Source organism: Cottoperca gobio, unplaced genomic scaffold, assembly GCF_900634415.1.
Source record: "Cottoperca gobio unplaced genomic scaffold, fCotGob3.1 fCotGob3_104arrow_ctg1, whole genome shotgun sequence".
NCBI classification, from domain to species: Eukaryota; Metazoa; Chordata; class Actinopteri; order Perciformes; family Bovichtidae; genus Cottoperca; species Cottoperca gobio.
In genome coordinates, this window is record NW_021166783.1 from 329,310 (window position 1) to 353,284 (window position 23,975).

At 40.3% G+C, this 23,975-nt stretch overlaps 1 protein-coding gene across 1 annotated transcript; it reads left to right on the top strand.

Annotated features, from left to right (window-relative positions):
• Positions 1 to 676: 676 nt before the first annotated feature.
• On the top strand, positions 677 to 23,841 carry LOC115004485 (uncharacterized protein C6orf132 homolog). Its single transcript, XM_029426119.1, is given in 8 exon segments — positions 677 to 991; positions 13,658 to 13,891; positions 14,211 to 14,268; positions 14,483 to 14,561; positions 17,715 to 18,184; positions 20,914 to 21,051; positions 21,579 to 22,082; positions 22,084 to 23,841. Coding segments are annotated over 7 exon segments (1,413 nt in total). The 5' UTR covers positions 677 to 991; positions 13,658 to 13,757; the 3' UTR covers positions 22,114 to 23,841.
• The last annotated feature ends 134 nt before the right edge of the window (positions 23,842 to 23,975 follow it).

Here is a 23,975-nt window from a genome sequence, read left to right on the forward strand (position 1 = left end):
CATTTACAAATACGGGTCAAAACAATAATAATAATAATAATAATAATAATAATAATAATAACAATAAAAAATAAAAGATAGTAATAAAACATAAATAATAATACTTTCTTTTAATAATACTACTTATAACAATATGAAGAAAAACAATAATAATAATAATAAAACATAGTAATAAAACATAAATAAAAAAAAATATATAGATTTTGAAATACTACTTATAACAATATGAATAAAAACAATAATAATAATAATAATAATAATACGAATGTTTTAATAAAACATCAATAATAATAAAAAACATTAATTATAATACTACTTATAATAATATAAATAAAAACAACAATAATTATGACAACAATGTATTTTCTCACAAATACTTTGTTCAAAATACAAACTTGTTTTTTTATACATAAAACTAAAAACATATTATTTCAACAGGTGGTTTTAAAAGAACTGATTTACACCTGAGAGTAAATAATGTTCCGACTCTAACCAGAGGCTCCTCGTGCACCTTCAGCAGGGACTGATCAATCTCATTACGCACAGCCTCACGCGCACTTCCCCACCCTTCCAAGGGGTGGCGCTAGAATCAAAAGACACACTCAGATTTGGGGGGGGGGGGGGTCTCCAGCTCTGCCTGTGTCACATGGAAGCTCAGTAGCCGAGCCGAGGGGACGCGGGTGCAGATGGAAGGGGCTTAAGGGACCGCGGAGGAGCTGAACCTGGAGATAAACCCGGAGATACAGCGGCACGCAGGCGGGTTAAAACACGGCCCAGCCTCCCTTCTGGCTGGGGGAGCAGAGGCGCGCGGACAGGGGCGCACGAGCGGGTCAGCGGGCGCTCATAAAAAAGGATGTCACATGCAATATTCTGCATTCCTGTTTTTTTCTGAGGAAGCAAGTTATCGCTGTTTTGATTGATGATGTTTAAACGCCGGGTCCGAGGGGAAGCAGAACGTGAAGGATGCTGCGCCTCCCAAAACCTGAGCTGAGTGAGTACAGAGGTGCTATAGCGCAATGTGACAGGCTGGAGGGAGGGGGGGGGGGGCTCCATTCATATGTGCCTATAGATTCAGCTCGATAAGATGCACGCGCAGGTTCACATCATCCTTTATTCATGCTCGAAATGTTACACCGCCTGTTTTTCTCTCTGTCTTTGTGCTCGCCCTGCCTTTTCATCTCCACTGGTCATACATTTCACACGTGTGCACGTTACTGCATTGCCTTTTTGTGATTTAAAGCCCCCCCTCGGAAAAAAAATTAAAATGCACGCATTCATCAAAGAACTTCATTGTTTTTTGCTGAGAGGAAACCTCACATCGTGTTTCTGTGTGACATCCCTGCAGACTGAGAAGCATAAAGATAATTAACGTTAGACCTTCCGTTAACATTTGCACCCCCCCCCCCCCCCTCCCTCCCTCATAAATAGGGGGTGTGGGGCTTTGTCGTGTTGCCAGCTGACCTCAGGGACATCCTTCACCATCCTCACTTTGATCTGCAAATTAAACGATTTGATGAGAAAAAACAGAACAAAATCACCCCCCCCAAAAAAAAAGAAACCCCACACTGCATCAGCTTCTTCATTTTTCTCCACCTACACGAGCCCCCCCCCCCCCCAGCCCCTTCACACCCTGCATGCATGCTTTTTCAGGCATCATTTTGAGTCGTGGTGTGTAACCTGTTGTCAGCAGCATCACTGCAGTTTGAGGTGTCAGAGCCCAGAGGCGCGGCGAGCCGGCAGCCTGTGATTGATGCCTACTGAGTGGGAGCCATCATCACACACACACAACCTCCACACACACACACACACACACACACACACACACACACACACACAAAACATGGTGCTGATGCTGATTTCCTCCACGTTTAACTCTCATCAGCAGCTGTAAGGCGTCATGTGATCAGAAGGAAATGATTCTTTTTGTGTGTGTGAATAATATCAGAGGCTACTGCACAGATGAAGACAGAGAGCCTCAGCTTTCTTCTTCACAGGGGCATGGTTAATCGTTGTTGCAAGCAAACATTTGACCTAATTCACATTCTCACACAATAGCAGTCTCCCCCTCTCTCCCCCCCCCCCCCCCCTCTCCCACACACACACACACACACACACGGCTGTTATTTGTGTCACACAGAGGGTGAGGTTCTCGCTCCACATGAACTCCCAGGTGGTTTATCAAAGCCTGAGCAGATTGAGCAGAGGGGACACTGCTGCCTCGCTGCTTGTCGAAAGAAGCTCCAGTTTTATTAATAATGAAAAGATGTGTAAATGTTCCTAGAAATTAAAAAGCCGACTGGTATTTATTGCATCACTGCAGGCAGTGTACGGGGAAATGTGCTCGAGAAAAATGCATTTTAATGAGGATTACAGCAGAATTCCTTGTTTGACTTTTGTGCCATAAACTGAACTATGAACATTATCTTTCATTGTTTGAAAGAGTTGGAGTAAGAGCCTTTACAATTTATGTGTATTTTTAGTTAATCTTTTATATGATCTATTTGTTGAATGTGTGTTTCCTTTAAAGACATTTAATTTTTGAGATGAGATTCAAGTCAACAGGTGATAAAGGGCTGACGATCATTTTCATTATCGATGAATCTAAACAATGAGCTGCGACGGTTAATCTATTAATAGAGTAGTTGAGTAGTTGAACTATTTTGATAATTGATTCATCTTTAAAGTAATTTTTCATTCAAATAAATGTCAGAAAAGGCTGTTTTTAGCCTCTTAAATATGGAGATCTGCTGCTTTTCTCTGTTTCATATCATATTAAAGGGAATATCTTTGGGTTTTGGACAAAGCAAGACATTTAAAGACATCACTTTGGATTTAAATGTAATTATATATATATATATATATATATAAATAATATTAAATGTAATATTATATATATATATATATATAGATATATATTAAATGTAATATAATATATATATATTTATATATAATATTAAATGTAATATTATATATATATAATATTACATTTAATAATATATATATATATATATATTATTTAATATTATATATATTACATTTAATAATATATATATATATAATATTAAATGTAATATTATATATATATATAATATTACATTTAATATTATATATATATCTAATATTATATTTAATATTATATATTACATTTAATAATATATATATATATATATATAATATTACATTTAATAATATATATATATATATATATATATATAATATTACATTTAATAATATATATATATATATATATATAATATTACATTTAATAATATATATAGCATTTACAGACATTTCTGCAGGAAACATTTTTTTAACAATTAGTCGACTAATTGCTGCAGCTGTAGAAATGTTTCATTCACAAACTAATGATTTTCTCTATTAATGGATTTCTTGTGTTTAATAGTCTATAAAACACAGAACAACACACCTCCATCTCATGATTCTCAGATCAGAGTCACGTTGAGCTTTGCAAACTTGCAACAAGCGTTTATTTACTACTTTACATTATTTTCTGACATTTCACTAAACAATTCATCGATTAATCGTAAAAAAAGATCTTCAGATGAACATTTGTTGCAGCCATATCAGATATTTTAGAAGTTTTTTCTAAAGAATTACTTTTTATATTTATTTAAAAATGTATTTCTAATTAATTGATATTCAAATAATTTCCTGTTCATCGACTAATCGCTACGTTTCCTCCATTGCGACATTTCTTTACATTTGAATATTAACAAAGTCGTACAAAATGTGCACCAGACTTTCATTTTTATCTCTTTACTGAAGATTTTAAGCACTTTAAATCATTTAGCATGAAAAAAAAGCATAAAGATTATTAGTTGATTAAAACGTTTCCAGCTCACGGTGCGTTTAATCGACTCGCTTCTGGCTGTGCAGGACGTCCCGGGAGGCGCTAGTGACGATTCTCTCCGACCAATCAGAGGTCGACAGAAAGACGACCGGAACATATTTTGTGTTCCGATTATTCGTATTTTAAGTAAAAATGCTGAAATCTCTCTGAGTGTTTGCTGCTTTAGTTCAATATTCGATATTTTGTTTATATTTTTGGACTGTTGCTCGAACAAAAACAGCAAATTTGAAGACGTTGAACATTTTTCACTGGCAGATTAAATCAATAATGAAATTAATTTAAAGCGATAAATAGAAATCTGTATTTTTTTATATGCAGCAAAATAACCTAAAGCTCATAGATTCACTTTCAAACCTTCATTTGCTGATATTTTGTTCCCAAAAGGTAAATAATGAACTTTTATTTATTTATATTTTACTTTGTTTCAAGGGGAGACACTACAGGTGAACAGGGTCATACATGTTGTACACACTACAGGTGAACAGAGTCATACATGTTGTACACACTACAGGTGAACAGAGTCATACATGTTGTACACACTACAGGTGAACAGAGTCATACATGTTGTACACACTACAGGTGAACAGAGTCATACATGTTGTACACACTACAGGTGAACAGAGTCATACATGTTGTACACACTACAGGTGAACAGAGTCATACATGTTGTACACACTACAGGTGAACAGGGTCATACATGTTGTACACACTACAGGTGAACAGAGTCATACATGTTGTACACACTACAGGTGAACAGAGTCATACATGTTGTACACACTACAGGTGAACAGGGTCATACATGTTGTACACACTACAGGTGAACAGAGTCATACATGTTGTACACACTACAGGTGAACAGAGTCATACATGTTGTACACACTACAGGTGAACAGGGTCATACATGTTGTACACACTACAGGTGAACAGGGTCATACATGTTGTACACACTACAGGTGAACAGGGTCATACATGTTGTACACACTACAGGTGAACAGAGTCATACATGTTGTACACACTACAGGTGAACAGAGTCATACATGTTGTACACACTACAGGTGAACAGGGTCATACATGTTGTACACACTACAGGTGAACAGGGTCATACATGTTGTACACACTACAGGTGAACAGAGTCATACATGTTGTACACACTACAGGTGAACAGGGTCATACATGTTGTACACACTACAGGTGAACAGAGTCATACATGTAACTAACAGATATCATGAAGCTTCCCCACTTCATGACTCACATCAACACAAGTTTATATTACAAGTGTTTAATATGTACATGAGGCGTTATGTAATGTAGCTGTGGAGAGTTTAAATCTACACACACAGTTACACACACACACTCTCATGTTCTCATGTTCCTCTCGTCTCACAGAACACCAGTTCTGGAAGATAAATTGACCAGAACATGAACAACATGAATCATATTTAACAGACGGTAAATATATTTATGATTATTATGAAGCTCCAGTTTCCTTCTGGTCAGTGCAACACCTGCAGGAATCTGCTGGGAGTTGCAGCTCCACAGACAAAGAGGGGGGTGGTGTGGACATGGGGAGGAAGGCCGGGAAACCTTGTTGGGAAATGTGACAGCCTCCTCTCATCATCTGCTCCCGGCGTATAATGACTCCGACACTGTGGCAGCTGCAAGTTAAACACCTCACATGTGCTTCTTTACATCCAGTATTTCACTACACTCACTCAGTGCTGGATCAATCGGTGGCGTTTAAAGCAGGTCTGTGAAAATACCCCCAAGACAGACATGCTGGGAAAACATGTCCGCTGCTTTCTTGAAGGAACACTAAATGAGCTTTTGTATATCCGTTACTCCCCCCGTGTTACCTTTACCTTGCGTTTCTCTTCCTGCCTTCACACTGAACAAAGAATCCAAAAAAACTGAGAAAAGCTTTGATGAATTAAAATAAATGGAGTCAAACATTTGTTTACAAACTCTCACACAACTCGTGCAGAATAATCTCAAGTAGATCGATCTACGTGATCACATGTCATTATGCACTATGCATAATATATGCATTATGCACTCTTTACCGGCCTCCCAAAAAAACCAACGGAGAGACTTCAGCTCATCCAGAACGCTGCAGCGAGGCTGCTGACTAGAACCAAGAGGAGAGACCACATCAATCCAGTGTTAGCCGCTCTACACTGGCTTCCAGTAACTTTTAGACTTTACTTTAAGGTCCTCCTTCTTGTATACAAAGCCCTAAACGGAACCGCACCAAGTTACACTGCCAACTCTCTAATAAACTATGTGCCCCAAGAACATTACGATCATCCACTACTGGTTTATTAAATGTTCCCAGAAACATCCAAAGGAAAATTGGGGATGCAGCCTTTATCAATTATGCACCAAAGCTATGGAACACTTTACCTGCAGACATTATGGAGGCAAGCTCGCTCAATATCTTCAAAAGTACAAACATATCTCTTTACTTTAGCCTTTTAATGGTGATATTTTATATCTCTTTACTTTAGCCTTTTAATAGTGATATTTTATATCTCTTTACTTTAGCCTTTTAATGGTGATATTTTATATCTCTTTACTTTAGCCTTTTAATAGTGATATTTTATATCTCTTCACTTTAGCCTTTTAATAGTGATATTTTATATCTCTTTACTTTAGCCTTTTAATGGTGATATTTTATATCTCTTTACTTTAGCCTTTTAATGGTGATATTTTATATCTCTTACTTAGCTTTTAATGGTGATATTTTATATCTCTTTACTTTAGTCTTTTAATAGTGATATTTTATATCTCTTTACTTTAGTCTTTTAATGGTGATATTTTATATCTCTTTACTTTAACCTTTTAATGGTGATATTTTATATCTCTTTACTTTAGCCTTTAATGGTGATATTTTATATCTCTTTACTTTAGCCTTTTAATGGTGATATTTTATATCTCTTCACTTTAGCCTTTTAATAGTGATATTTTATATCTCTTTACTTTAGACTTTTAATGGTGATATTTTATATCTCTTTACTTTAGCCTTTTAATGGTGATATTTTATATCTCTTTACTTTAGCCTTTTATTAGTGATATTTTATATCTCTTTACTTTAGCCTTTTAATGGTGATATGTTATATCTCTTTACTTTAGCCTTTTAATGGTGATATTTTATATCTCTTTACTTTAGCTTTTTAATGGTGATATTTTATATCTCTTTACTTTAGCCTTTTAATGGTGATATTTTATATCTCTTTACTTTAGCCTTTTAATGGTGCCACTTTAAACTAATTTAAATGATTTAATAAATGTTTGCTATGCCTGGTTTAACATTGAATGTGTAAAGGTAACTGAGATACATTTCAGAGTGTGTATTTTTGAAAAGCCTGAGATCAAATCGACTGTTTCACCACGGGAAAAAGAGGAAGTTTCTCTGATAAATGTGTAAGATTATTGGAGAAAAACTGGCTTTAACTGAAGGGAGTAAACCAGCTGAAGGGCCACAGGGGCCCATTGTTCATTTCATGCTTTCAAAATATGGCTCTGACAGTTTAAAACAAGAATGGTGTAATGAATGTGATTTCCCGGCAGGAGGGTCGTTAAGTACGGCACAGATACGGAAACTAGGCATGATTTCCAATGTTATTTTATACTATTTTAATTCTGCTATTTTTATAATGGTACTTCAGACTCATTTACATCAACACTGTGATTGTTGTTCTGTAAATGCTCTTATTCTGTCTAATCTTGTACTTGTTATGTTTTTGCTGTGAAGCACTTTGGGCTACAATTATTGTATGAAAGGTGCTATACAAATAAAGCTTATTATTATTTTATTATTATTATTAGCAACATGGCTACCGCTAGCAGCTAGCAGCCTGGCTAACGCTACTGTCCACAGCAAGGAAGAAGCGTAAGATCTGCATGCTCTGATGAAGTTAAACACCTGCTGGTATAAATAAGTAATCATAATAAGTAGGCAGGTTCTGTTACTTACTGCTGTAGTGTCTTTATTACTCTCCCTCTCCGCTCTTTTACCTGGTAGAGTTTCCACAGGTGACGTTACTCCTGTTCTTCTGCTACCGGGGGAAAGCTTCTGTGAGAGACTTTGCGGAGTTGCATCTTAGTGAAATGCTCTCTGGTGTTCAGGGATGCAGTTTTTATGTCTAGGGCTTTTATTGTGAAAGGGAGAACACGACCCAGAGGCAGATTTGCATTGTAAATCAAACCAAACTACACACTGACGCTCTACAGGTGCAATCCTTTAAAACACAGCCAAAGTGAGAAGTCATGTGTGTGTGAAGTCGTGAGCATGGACTGCATGGATGAGGCTTTAATATTCTGCACAAGTTTGTAAATTTGGATGTTTTTTGGCTTCATTTACTTCAATTCATCGAGACCTTTCTCTGTTTTTTGTTCACTGAGGAGGCAGGAAGAGTTCAAGGAAACACAGGAAGAGTAAGTGATGTACAGAGGATTATTTAATACATGCTCAAAGAAGCATTAATGATGTTGGATATCCAATGTTGGAAAACAAGACTTGGAGCGTATCGATAGTAACGTGGCTTCATTTGAATCACGACAACAAAGCAGCTGAAACTACGAGCCGCGTGCAAAGAAACACCGAGACGTCCGTGTATAGAAATGGTGCAAATTGGATTTCATGCGGAGAACAGTTGGGGTTGCGGCTGCGTCTCCTCAAAGACATGCAAATTACCTCCAAAGTCTGCAGAACTTGAATCACGCAGAGCCAGAAAGACTTCTGTCCCGTCCGCAGATACACAAGAGCGAACAATAAGACGCTGTAAATACTTTCACGGAGAAGAAGCAAAGCAAAGATCAGGGGAAGTTTTCCCACATGGATGAAACTGCATTAAACTAGAGGCAGTGCATCCCGACAGCCGGGACTATAACCCAACACAGAGCTGCGATTAGTCGATCGACAGAAAATGTATCACCATCGGTTAATCGTTAAAGTAATGTTTCATACAAAAACGTCTTTAAATGCAGTTTTTTCAGCCTCTTAAATATGAGAGTTGCTGCTTTTCTCTGTTTTGTATCATATTAAAGTGAATATCTTTAGGTTTTTGACAAAACAAGACATTTAAAGACTTTAAGAAACTGGGATTTTTCATAATCTGACATTTTCATCCATTCATTTAGAAAATAATCCACAGACGTTAAAGTCCAGTTGAAATTAATAAATTAAATATGATTGGTCTCAGAACACACATCTGCTCTGTTCATCACTTAAAAAGTCATAAAGTGAGAATCTTTCCATCTTTTCGTGATGGCGATTCTAGTTTTGCATTAATTTATCTGCGTAGATGGAGCTTTTATTTGTAAAACCTTGCAAAGCAACAGGAGCGCCCCAGACTCAGAACAACAAACTACACTTTAGTCTCATTATTATTTAATTTACAGACATGAACATCTTCCGCTGCAGCTCGATGAACAACAAACACTTCCTGTCAATCTGCAGGCTGTGAAGATAATAAACTGCTCAGCTGCAGCACGTTAAACAAACCGTCCACCGACCTGCATGTCAGTCTGAAGGCTCTGCTGTCAATCAAACACAGACACGCAGGCAGGTGGGAGTGGGTGTGGCCTAAATCTGCACACCTGGCTGGACTGAAGGAATATGAGGATTAAACATGAAAGTGACCTCCACACGTACAACAGAGTATTATTATAAGCAGGCCAATAGATATACTAACATAGTATTTAGTACGCCAGAAAGAAAGTATGTCAAATGCAGTGTGACGAAAATACCAGGATGTTCTACTGCATCCGGTCGCATGTTGCAGTATGCAAGCCTGCATGCTTTTCTCTCTTTTCTGACCCACAATCCTTTGCTGTCAGATATATGAGCAAAGGGTCAGAGTTCAAGGTGTACTGCATGCAACAGTACGTAGTACAAGTAAAGAGAAGATGTCTTTGATTTGGAGAGTTTGCTGTCCACAAAAGCACTTTTTAAAAACAAAATTCTACATCCAGATGAAAACGTGAAAAACACAATTGAAGCGCTGTCAAGGTCAGAGAGCAGGTTGGGTCTCTCTCTCTCTCTCTCTCACACACACACACACACACACACGCACACACCGGTGACGTTGGAAGTGGTGTGTGTGTGTGTAGTGAGTGTTGGATAATGTAGCACTAAGTGACCTCCGTAAGGTTTCTGTTCCTCAATACAGTGATAGATGAGGTCCTGTTAGCACCGTCTGCACGACATGGCGCCTCACTGAGGAGGTGACGGCTACCAGCCAAAAACTCTATTCAGTGGCTGGTGGACAAAACTGTTCATTTCCAACACAAAGATACGTTTTTAAAAACATCGGCGTACGTGTGGACTTAGTGAGATCTGTTTGTAACTAAAGTATAATGAACTCCAACGTAAGACTTCGACGTTAGCATTTAGCTCAAAGCTCCACCGTGGCTGGAGACTCGTACGTAGTTTAAATGTAAATATGCAGCGGCTCTTTCTGATGTTGTTTTTCTGTGCGGCACAACGAAGAGGATTTGTTCATTTGAACTTTGTAAAATTCAAAGTTGGTCCCTCGTCCAACCTCAGATTCACTCTCGTTTTGGAACGAGCTTCGTCCGCTTGATTTGCCTTTTTTCTGCGATGTGCCCGCCATTTTGGTAGCTTCTGCTTGGATGGGTTATGTTTTTATAGAGATTAACGCCCAGAAACGTCCTGAACACAGCAAATGAAAAGACAAAAGACTCCAGGCAAAGGGCTGCAGGATCTCTGCAGACACAGAACCCACCAAGTGATGACTGAGAAGCACTATCCTGCTCAGTTTGCCTTTAAGTCCTGGAGTCCAGAGACGACACACGCCACATTTAGAGGAGAATTCTAGAAAATTATAAAAAGCGGGAAAATAATGCTACATTTGGTCACGTGTGCCAGATCGAGGGCACGAACGTGTGCAAGAATCTGATGGAATCCTGTCGTCGTTGTGCATTTTTAGTGGATACGATCTGTCTGTGATGAAGAATAATGAACCCCAAAGTAAATTTAACTAAATGACCTGGTCATGAACGGATTATAGAGGCAGGAACATTATTATTATTATCATTAGGCCGCACTAACTGCACAGAGCTCCACTGCAGTGCTGTGCTTTAATACATTAAATGTATTGAGGTGTCCAAGTGTTTGTCAAACCGTAGGAGAAGATGCTCGCCGCATTACAGACAAATTGTTGAAGTAATTTGGACGATGAAGATTCAACAGGGACCTAATCCCAAACTAAAAAACGTTTAAAGCGTCAGATGTGATCGTTGATCGTTTGTCTTTTGTCTGGGAGGACATCGGTTAAATATCCTCGTCCCAACAACGACGACGCGACACACAAACACAGTCGCAGCAGACAGATGGCGAGCTTTGACGGAGATTACAACAAGCTTGTTTGTTGTTTTTTTGTCTTGGCTCCGTGTGTTTTTATTGTTTATTTGGAACATATTACACACTGCCAAATGTGACATTGTCTGGCAAGCAGCGAGGAGAAGCAGAGAAAGACGTTTCTGTCTGCTCGCTCTGTTTTCACACTCGTCTCCTTCTGTGTCTCTTCGGCCTGCTGCTGGCATGCATCTCATCAAACCTCCTCAATATGTTTCCTCTTTTCTTTTTATCGGATATATTATATTTAGGCACAAACATCGCAGCAACCTGACAAACAAATCAGATTCCCAATATTCAGACATATACTCTGGTTTATTTCAGTTATAAAGCAGATTGTTTTTAATGCACAATACGTCATTTTTCTGCCACTTAACAAAAGATGGAGTTTGGTGTGGTGGTGCAGCAGAGGTGCATCATGGGAGTTCTTCTCTCCTCTAAATCAAACATCAGAGTTAAACATCAAAGTTTCTCCTGCACGCTGTTCGGCTGCCGCTAACGTTTGTTCAGCTTGTTTCTCTGAGAACTTAAGATCCAGACGTTCAGGACTAAAATCCTTCATCCTTCAAATATAGTTAAAAATACCAGGATGTAGAAAGTGTCTTAAAACTGGATAAACAGACAGTTTGTGAAGCTTCTGGTTCCAAACACAACGCTGACGCTGCTCAAAGGGGAGACGACACCATGACAGGAGAGAGAGGAAACGTTACCTTCAGGGACATTACACATGTCTCTGTCTCACTACATATACAACACAGGACTGATGACACCATGACAGGAGAGAGGAAACGTTACCTTCAGGGACATTACACATGTCTCTGTCTCACTACATATACAACACAGGACTGATGACACCATGACAGGAGAGAGAGGAAACGTTACCTTCAGGAACATTACACATGTCTCTGTCTCACTACATATACAACACAGGACTGATGACACCATGACAGGAGAGAGGAAACGTTACCCTCAGGAACATTACACATGTCTCTGTCTCACTACATATACAACACAGGACCGATGACACCATGACAGGAGAGAGGAAACGTTACCTTCAGGGACATTACACATTTCTCTGTCTCACTACATATACAACACAGGACTGATGACACCATGACAGGAGAGAGGAAACGTTACCTTCAGGAACATTACACATGTCTCTGTCTCACTACATATACAACACAGGACTGATGACACCATGACAGGAGAGAGAGGAAACGTTACCTTCAGGAACATTACACATGTCTCTGTCTCACTACATATACAACACAGGACTGATGACAGGAGAGAGGAAACGTTACCTTCAGGAACATTACACATGTCTCTGTCTCACTACATATACAACACAGGACTGATGACACCATGACAGGTGAGAGAGGAAACGTTACCTTCAGGAACATTACACATGTCTCTGTCTCACTACATATACAACACAGGACTGATGACACCATGACAGGAGAGAGAGGAAACGTTACCCTCAGGAACATTACACATGTCTCTGTCTCACTACATATACAACACAGGACCGATGACACCATGACAGGAGAGAGAGGAAACGTTACCTTCAGGAACATTACACATGTCTCTGTCTCACTACATATACAACACAGGACTGATGACACCATGACAGGAGAGAGAGGAAACGTTACCTTCAGGAACATTACACATGTCTCTGTCTCACTACATATACAACACAGGACTGATGACACCATGACAGGAGAGAGAGGAAACGTTACCTTCAGGAACATTACACGTGTCTCTGTCTCACTACATATGCAACACAGGACTGATGACACCATCACAGGAGAGAGAGGAAACGTTACCTTCAGGAACATTACACATGTCTCTGTCTCACTACATATACAACACAGGACTGATGACACCATGACAGGAGAGAGAGGAAACGTTACCTTCAGGAACATTACACATGTCTCTGTCTCGCTACATATACAACACAGGACTGATGACACCATGACAGGTGAGAGAGGAAACGTTACCTTCAGGGACATTACACATTTCTCTGTCTCACTACATATACAACACAGGACTGATGACACCATGACAGGAGAGAGAGGAAACGTTACCTTCAGGAACATTACACATGTCTCTGTCTCACTACATATACAACACAGGACTGATGACACCATGACAGGAGAGAGAGGAAACGTTACCTTCAGGAACATTACACATGTCTCTGTCTCGCTACACATACAACACAGGACTGATGTACTTGATCACCTCTTTGTTGGTGTATTTTGATGTCTACGTCACGTGACGCAGTATTCCGCTGCAACAAGGTAAAGGAGAAGCTCAGGCCGGAGGCGTAACGTCTGCTCCCTTCACCTACTTAAGGTTTTGTAAAGGTTAAACTCAATTTTGTAATTAAGCTCCACTTCTTCCCGCTGCAGATCCCAGAGAGACCGTTGCACTTCCCTGCGTGGATGAGTTGTAAGGGTGTGTGTGTGTGTGTGAGTGTGTGTGAGAGTAAGTGAGCGTCAGCGCTCCCACATGGCCTCCATGCAGGACGGGCTGAACTTCACGGCTCCTCCCTACGGCAAGGTCCTGCTGCTGGGCGCTATCGCTGCTGCCTCAGCCTTTGTTGTCACCATCCTCATCGTGGTGCTCTGCGTGGGCTGCCAGAGGTGAGACACACACACACACACACACACACACACACACACACACACACACACACAAATTTACTTTGTGCAAGTAGATTTCTGACCAAAAACATTGACGTTGCTCCTGAACTAAAGCTTTCAAATAACTGTAATGGAGTAAAAAGTACAAATTTACCTCTGAGATGTCGAGAGTAGAAGTTTAAAGTAGCTCAAAATGGAAATACTCAAGTTTACGTACCTCAAATTTGAACATAAGTACATTCTTGAGTAAATGCAACATCACTGGTACATACACACATGCACACCTGTAGTAAGAGTGTACCTGCTTGTGTTTACACAGAAAGGGGAAGACACACAATGTTTCCGGCGAGGGTGGAAAACACCGTCTCATGGACATGGTAGGTTTCAACACGCTGCTGCAACTCCAGTCACCAGGGAACAATATCATTCAGAGGACACGTCTTCAGTCTTAATTAGTGTTTAACTGGCCCTGTGTGTGTGTGTGTGTGTGTGTGTGTGTGTGTGTGTGTGTGTGTGTGTGTGTGTGTGTGTGTGTGTGTGTGTGTGTGTGTGTCTGTGTGTGTGTGTGTGTGTGTGTGTGTGTGTGGGCAGGGTATTCTCCGGCAGTCGAAGCTGCGGTCCATCAGTAAATCGGACACTGAGATGAACAAGATGAACTGCAATGGGAAAAGTGAGTGTTTCGCGTACAAAACGCCGACCTGTGCTCTGCAGACTGAAAACCTCGTATCTCCTTAATGGAATTAAACGTTCTGCTTGTGTTTTAGCTGCATGACGAAGCACTTATGGCCTCATTAAAGGTGCAGTCAGCAACTCTAATCCAATGCACTTTTGGTTAAATTCAGCAGATATCTCCTGACGGTGTTCATGCTCAGCCCAGGACGGCCCAAAGACCTTTTATAAAGAGAAAAGCAGTTATTAGTTTTTGTTTGGGCATGCATGTGAAATCTCACTTGAGTAAAAGTACAGAAGTATTATTAGCTGAATGTACTTAAAGTTTCTAAAGTAAAAGTTCAGGAGAAAAATGTGACCAGAGGTGGAGGAAGTATCTTTAAGTACAAGTACATGCAGCATGCGGAGGAAGTACTTTAAATAATGTAATAAATAATATACCTTAAAATATTACAAGAAAACGTCCTGAATTGAAAATGTGGAGAAGTATTAAAAATAAAAGTGCTTATTATGCAGAATATTAGATTATTCTGTTTTTAACCACTAATGAATAACCACTAATTTGTGCTTCACTGCGTAGATCAGTGATTTAACACTGCGTAGATTTAAAATGTAACTTTTAAAACCTTTTATTTGCACATTTGAACACTGAAGATGTAAAACAGAGACGTTGAGAATGAATCACATTATATTTAATGTTTTAAAGCTTGGGAGGAAACGTCAGGATAGATTATTTGTTGATTTATTTTTATAAATAATGGTGCCTTTTACTGGTGTCATATTATTTATGCATGACACAATAACAATAACAATAACAATAATAATAATAATAATAATAATAATAATAATAATGCATCATGTAAAATGTCAAATAAATGTAGTGGAGTAAAAATGCTAAGTATAATTAATATAAAATATAAAATAGCAGAAAATAAAAATACTCAAGTAAAGTCGTCAGTGGAGATACAAGGTTTTCACACATCAATGTGGAAAATATGCAAAAATCAACTGTAGCATGTCCTGATTCAGCTTCATCCTAATTCATCCCTTTACATTAATATTTATATGACTATTTAATGCTGTTTTATTAGAACTTTACTGTCATTGTTTTATCTGTTATATGTTCAAGAGTTTGTTCTTTGGTATTGTTGATGTGTGTGTGTGTGTCCTCATGTTGCTCATTACTGTATGTTCTGTATTTACTTTCATTTTGTAAATATTTTATCCTGGAAAGCACTTAAGCACTGTTTAAGTTAAGTGTATTATTGTTGTTATTATTATTATTATTATTATTATTATATTTTTAATAATGCCAGGCTTAGTCTTACATGGGGTTCTGATTTTTATTTATTTTGTAAATCTTTGTGTTTAAGTTTGAAAAGTGCTTTATAAAGAAAAAAGTATTATTATTATTATTATTATTATTATTATTATTATTGTTATTATTATTTTTAATGCCAGGCTTGGAATCCACAAAAACAACATTACAAACCACCAATAATGCAAATAAACATTTCGTTTGCGTCGTGCGCACACTTTCCTCGACATTCTCCGTATCTGATTCGGCCCTAAATTCATGCAAAACCCCAAATGCAATTTACCCTAAAACAGAACTCACATTACGTTCACAACTCCGCCTTAATCCACTGGACTATTCTATCTCCTGAACATGCACCTCTCCCTCTCTGAGAGCCAAGACGAGTCCTGGAGCTCTGCGCTGTTTGTGGGCGCTGTGACAGAAGCCTGAGAGGGTTTGAAGGAGTATAAGCATACGTCCTGCTTCGTATACGTCCTGCTTCGTATACGTCCTGCTTCGTATACGTCCTGCTTCGTATACGTCCTGCTTCGTATACGTCCTGCTTCGTATTTGTCCTGCTTCCACTGCAGTGGAACAAAGTCAATTTGGACGCATTTTCTCAAACCCAGCTCCCAGTTCACTGTCGGCTCCAGACTTTCTCTCTGTCTCTCCACCAGCGAGAGATTTTAATGTTCATAAATGTTTGTCCAGTAAAGAGGAGTGAACGTGTGTGAGTTTTGTTTTATGGTGCCTTTCAGAGGCTCCTAAAAAGAAAAGGTCCCCAGAGTTGCCAGATGTACGATTAATAATCCCATAATGTACGATAATATTACCATTTTTGAATAGTGTAAACAGTTTAACTAATAGATATCACCTTGAAACTTCACCAGTTGATTACTTACATTAAGACAATAATATTTTGTATTACAAGTTTTTTTAAATGTAATAAATATGCAAATGAGGCTTTATGTAATATGTAATGTAACTTTTAGTGAGTTATTCAAATAAACCGCTAAAGGTGTATTTTAGTTGTGTTGTGTATAAAAAACTATTGTTTTGCCTGTAGTGTCTCGCTTTAACGTCAGGAAAGTAAAATAAAGACGCCATGTCTGTGTTCACGCGTCTCTGCTCACGTGACCTCTTTCCAGCCAAACCTGCTTGGCGTTAATAATTTAAAGATTTTTGTTGGCGAATCCAGAAAGTTAGCATCGCACTGGTTCCCCCCCGCACAAGAGAAACGGGAAGTTTCCATTAGATTTTTTTTTATTCCAAAAAATAAACTCTGTTGCAAACAACATTTTATGATACTTCTAATCTAATCTTCACAAATAAATACAATTTTGAAGCGTAAATGCAACTGTTAGAAGTGAAAAGCTAACGTAAGGCTCATCACGACTTTACGTCATCACCGCTAAACTAAAGGCGACTAATGTTTGTCCCCGACTTGTTAGCAAACCACCTTTTTAAGACTGTAAAAGCTTTAAAATTCATGAGTGGGAAATTTACGTAGAACAAACTTTTAAATCTCTTCAGCGTCAGGATCTTTACATCAGGCATCTAACCCTAACCCTTCGAGACAAGCTAACCAAAGTGCTGAAGTGCTGATTGATAATCGGGTTTTAGGACTCGTATCTAAATAACTCTATAGTCTACGTATCATAGCTACGTTAGCTTGCTTTAAAAAATAAAACTAATTTAAACACCCTGACGTTAGTAGATAGTAGTTAGAAGAATTAAGTAAATTGGAGTATGCTCTGGTACGATAACTTAACATTTCCCATCTGGCAACGCTGGGTCCGGGCAGTATGGACCTTCTGCTGCTGCCCAGCAGGTCTAACTCTGACCTTCGTTCTCAAGGCAGGCAGCTTCCCCAGATCCCCTCTGGGACTGGAGAGGACGGAGAGCACACTTACTCTGAAGTGGGCCGGGGCTCCTCCACCACACGTACTGACGATGCCCTGTACGCCATGGTAGGCAGGGCCGGGCAGACGGACACCCCGGCCCCTCCGGCCGTCCCCGCCAACACCCCGGCGCCCCCGGACCCAGACGGTGACGTGGAGGGAGGGCTGCCGGAACCCGAGACCCAGGTCATGTCTCCCCCTCACCCTCACCCTCCGGAGGCGGCCGAGTACGCCTGCGTCAGGAAGCTGAGGAAGGCCGACAAGGCGCCCCAAAAGAGAGACAGCGGGACAGATATGGCCGAGCCACCGGTGCCGCCACCGCGACACGCCCCGCCGTCACATCCCGCCCCTCCTCCACCACACCCTCACAGCACAAAGTTGCCGCGCAGAAACGTGGACGCCTTCAGCGTCCCTGCGTTCCCAAAGGTCGGTAGAGTAACTTCTTCTTCATGTGATGATTTAAAACTGTTTTACATTCGATGTAGTGCAGAACCTTTACAAACACACAAATGAAGGACAAGGTGCACTTACTCAAAACTTTTCTCCAGCGCTTTCAGCTGCATCTCATCTCCATGACAACTGGGCAAACTCCATACGCCGATGAAGACCATGAGATGCAGTTGAAAGTGGAAAAGCTAGTAAGTGGACCTTATGTTAAGATTGTTAAAATAAAATGAAGTTTTTGTGTGTGGGGGGGGGGGGGGGGACTTGGTTTAACATTGTATTATTTGTGTAAAAGTTTAAACTTTAGAACAGATAATTTCATCTTTATTTTAATTGCATTTAATAACTTAAATATGTAATTAATATTTAATATAATATAAATATTTAGTTAATATTTAATAATATAATTATATTTATATAATATATAATATAATAATTTATATTTCTTTGGGAGCGTAAGGATTAGATCATGTCTGTAGATTACATTTCTTTAATGGGAAGAGATTAAAGAACATGTAATGTTTATCTAAGTAATGTCATTTAGATTATTTTTCTTACAATGATTTAAACTGCACAATCAGGTGACATGTGTTGTTGACAGTAAACAAGCTTTACACTGTACAGTAATGTGCATAATGCCAAATGAGCGGAGCCTGTCTGGAGCTCCTTGATGGTGTCACATTTGTCCCAGTGGCTTTGTTGACCTGCGTTATCTAAAAATACCTGCACGGTGAAAAGATGCAAAGCAACAGAATAAATGTTATATTCTGCTTTTTAACGAAAACAATATATTCAGATGCAAACCTTTCGTAATCACTACCCTTTTATTAGTTTCTAATTAAAGTAAATGACATGTTGTTCGCAGTTACTGATTAAAACAACTTTTATTTTGTGATTTAATAACGTAACACAACACGTAACTAGTTACTCCCCAACGCTCACAAAAACGGGTTCTTCATAGAAACGTCTGTCACATATTGTTGCCACTGAAGACAAAAGCAATAACAACACATCTTCTTTGTGATCAGTCTGGACGGCTTCATCTCGTAATGTTGTGGAGGTTTCAGTTTTATGGGCTGCAGGAGGGGAAGAAGTGTTGGCTGGAGGGGGAGATGGAAGTTAACAGCTAAGTCGCTCGTGGTTCTCCAGACGAGATCACACAAAGCAGATTTAAGACGCGGGTTGATGCCTTGTGACTTAACTGGCCCTAACACGCTGTTAGTCTGGCTCAGGGGAGGGAAATGTGTGTGTTGCTTCAGGTACAAGTGAGACGTGAAAGCATTCGGATTACAAAGGAATCTACCAGGAATGTACGTTTGTCTTTTGGAATCTGATCTTTTTCATTCTGATTGATCCACTTTCACACGTCTTCAATCAGATGCAGGTTTGAGTTTTGCACCAGTCATATCGGAATTCATGCAACTATTACGTCACAGGACATTCGCCACAATTCTGCGCAGGTGAGAGTCACTGGGTGAGGTTGAGGGACAGTGAGGTATTGGTGGCACTTCTGTACAAGGGGGGGGGGGGGGGGGGTTGTATCTTAACTGGTCTGTGTTTGAAAGCATATGGAAAGAAGGACGTGGCTACAGCGTCAAAGTTAAGAGCCTGAAAGCAAAGTTTAAAGACTCAAACCAGTGAAGTCGTTCTGACACTCGAGACTCCACACACACTCTGTGCAGAATTAGCAGCCATTGCTCAACAATAATTGAAACGTTTGGCTCTCTTCCTCCTCGTCATCGTCTGCTCATGCATTCGCTGAAACCGTAAAAAGCTGACTTCAGTTGCCTGCGTGTTTACTTCCGTGCGAAGCGTGTGAAGTCTCTGTTGTTGTTGTTCTGTCACCCTGGAATCTGAAATTGGCCACATTTATAAAAATCTAATCCACGGCTTCCAGCGTGAACGCAGCTCGTGCCTCAGTTTTTCGTGGATCTTCGTCCTGATCGTCAGGCTTAGATTAATGTATAGACGTGATGAATGTTTCATCTGTAGTTCTTTGTCAGCATCAGTATACCACATTTATAAGCGGCGTGTCGTCCATGTAGTATAACTGTCAGATTTCCTGTTGATGCTGCAGAGGTTCTTCACGCTTGTAATTGCCAACGATGCAGTTTTCCCTGCACTCGGCTTCTTCGTGCACGGTGATTTGTTAGCTTTTACTTTGAAGTCCGGGCAGCGAGCTGAGTTTATCGGTGATAGTGTTTTATTTTTCCTGCTCTCAGCGGTGTCACCTCGTCCATATGTTCGCAACAGCAGGCTGTCGGCTTTTGCTGTGGATGTAAAGGCTCTGCGCTCCCCTCCAAGTGACGGTGGGAGACCATGTGGCGCCCAGCGTGAGGTCAGCGAGGTCGCACTGTCTGCCGTGACTCGAGTTCAGGAACACGCACAGTTCACAGGCTTACATGTGTACGCTGTCTGCTCGCAGGGCCGTTTACTACTGATGCTCTCGTGGCTGATGCAACATGTTGAAATTGAGCCAGAAAATAAGCACATGGTTCCTCCCCAAGCTTCACCTTCCAGGGAAAATCCACTCAATACTGTATAAACATCTAATACAAATCTAATGCTCGCTGTGATACAACACTTCTGCATGTTTAAAGAGGTTCATTTATCTTTCATGAACCCCATCGGGTCTGTTTTTTAAAATGCTGTTTTGAGATGCACAAATACTCATGAACAAATGACAAGCTGTGCCCCGACTCTGTTGACAGGAGGTGATGTTTATGGGCAACGGAGAGCAGTACATCTGGAAGCCTCCGGAGGAAGAGGAGATGCTCATGCACCAAAATAAAGCCCTGGGACCGCTGGGTGCTCACACGGTGGAGAATATACAACCGTCTGCTGCTGTGGTGAGAGAGGACTCTTCAGTGCATCAACCTGCTTTATTTGTTAAAGGGACAGTTCACCTTTACACATGTGTAAATGTATTTTACTACATTGATTTACAGTTCCCATGTCATGTATATGCTTGACCCAGCACGTCACTCAAATTATATCACTATTAAATATTAAATGCATTTAATCCAGCTCCAGTTTGTGCCTCATGCACAGTATTACCATTTGATCTTGTAGACCAAGTGATTAATCAATGAGTCTAGAAAATAATCTGCAGATCGATCATGAAAATGATGGTTAGTTGCATTCCTAGATTAAACGAACAGGTTAACATCTTAATAAGTGAGCTTTAGAGCTTTTTGGATAGAGCCAGGTTAGCTGTTTCTCCCTATTTCCTGTCTTTATGCTAAGCTAAGCTAACCCGTAGAGAGCGATCTTCTCTTCTGACTTGATGAATGAGCAAATTTCCCAAAATGTCCAACTATTATTTTCAAGTCTTTTTCACAGCCCATATTGTGAGTGACATGTTATTTGACTGCAGGTGGCTGAGATGTACTCGAAGGTGTGTAAACCGGGAAAGAAAAAGCGAGCTGTGCCGGGGTCTCCCCCAGCCAATCCTGGCTTCCGGACCTTGGGTCGCGGTGACCGGGACCGAGACCGGGACGGGGGTTTCAGTGTCGTGGTCAAACCCCAGACGTGGGCCCTTCAGGAGGGCAAAGCAATCGGAGGGCCGCTCGACGACCACTGCTACGAGTCCATCGGGACGGAGGAGTGCGATCTGGCCTATGAGCACATGGAAGGTGCCTGGAAGCGAGAGAGGCCCCCAAACACGTGTGCCACCCTGCGGCCGCGGAGGAAGAAAGCCCAGCAGCCCTTGCAGCAGCAGCAGCCGCCTCCGCCGCCGCCCACACAGCAGACCCCCAAGTTACAGCACCTTCCCGCCAAAGCCCTGCTGCTGCCGGGGGAGAACCTGTACGAGAGCATCGGCGACATGAAGCAGGGCTCCGCCAACTCCAGCACCACCACCATCTTCACTTTCAACGACTGGCATGGAGATGTACGTGACCGGGCTCTGAGGCGGCGGCTGCACCGTGACCCCGATCCTTCCAGCGAGGAGCTGATCTAATGCCACGAGGAGTGACGGCTGAGCCACTGTCATGCTCCCCCACACATACTGTTTACATTCATAACGTCACGTGGATCTGTTGTGACCTGGGCTGAACACAAAGTCCAATCTATAAACCTTATAAAGAATCCAAAGGTAGTGAATAATACATGAGCACAAGACCACCACAGAGCGATCTGTAGGTAACAGTAGCACTTCTATTTTACTGATACATGTGTGCAAAGCACAATTGAGTAAAAAAGCCTAAATTCTTCCTCAATTATAGCGGGTAAAACGAAGGTCCTAGCAGGACTCTTATCACAGCATTGTGTGAAATCTTTTGGTAGCACTTATCATGAGCAGGCCTTCCTGCAGTTGGTCAAGAACGTGATTCAGGACGGGATTGAAATGATATAGAAGGAATGAATTACTAATCAAAAATACTTGAAAGCTCAGGGACCAAGAGAAACAATTACGAGAGTATTATAACAAAATAAATTGCACACATTTTGCATTCCTCCTAAAAAAGCTTTGACTAATTTAGACCATCATGTTTTAAAAAGCGAGCGCGACACATTCCTCCGTCATGTGGGGCTGGGCGATACGGAGAATATAATAAAGTATTTTTGACCAAATGCCTCGATATCGAGACGAGACATTTAATGTGCTGCTGTACGGAAGCAGACACTTTCGCTTCACAATTGTAGCATCCGTCGACCGTCAGTATTTTCCAAATTAGTTTATTTGACGGCCGATGATACGCGGAAATGAGCTAAATGCGTTTTATTCCTATTAAAGCTTTACTGTAATGCAGCCGATATCTAAAAGCTAAGAGGATACGGAGTCTCTTATGTATCTCCCAGCCCTGCCTTCATGCTTTGCTTCATCTGACATGGACTGAACACTGTCTCCACTGCCGTCTGTAAATCAAGTGTTTTACTTTGTTGATCCTGTTTCTGCACTTTGCCTGCTACGAGTTGCATGCTAAAAAAAGTGAAAAACCCCCCAAAAAAATCAAAGCACTGTCATGTGGTACCTCTATATGAATGTTTTATTTTTGTTAATATCGTCGTTGGTTGTTTTTTTAAGTTTTTTTTTAAGTGTGTTGCTTTATTTCTCTGTAGAGCACAAAGCCAGTTAGATTAAGGATGTTTGGGACTCTGTGCAGCAGAGAGGAGAGTTTATCTTTCTCTCGCCACACACACACGGAGGTGAAACAAGACTAAAGAGAACTGCAAGGTGGAGACAGTCCACTCACCCCCCCCCCCCCGCCTCTCTCTCTCTCTCTCTCTCTCTCACACACACACACACACACACCTCTGCTCAGTCCTCACTCACATCTGTGGAGCGTTCATCTACATAGTCGCTGCCTTGTGGTCATATGAATCTGCTTGGGTTTGACGATAGTGCAGCTCGGGGAGCCACATGATGTGTATTCCTCCATCGATGAACTCTCTCCTCTTTCTGTTATCAGTGTTAAAAATATTGCAGAAATTACAAAAAATAAAACAAGTGAAGCAAAAGGTTTTCGCGAAGCAGCAGAGCATCGTTCTAAAGATCCACAAAGTTACACCTCAGACCCTGGACGGTTATTTCATTCGGACAAATATCCCCAGCAAACAATGTGATTATACTGTATGTTGATGCAATGTGTATGTACATTACAAAAGAGAAAGAATAATAAATATATCATCAGTGTCAAGAAAATCTATCTTTTTCTATTATGTTTAGTTGTGTTTTGGAATGACTTTATCTTGTGACACAAACTGCGGAAAAAATACGGCTGCAATGTAAATCTGATCAGTGTTTTCTGTTTGTTGTTTTTTGAAGCCA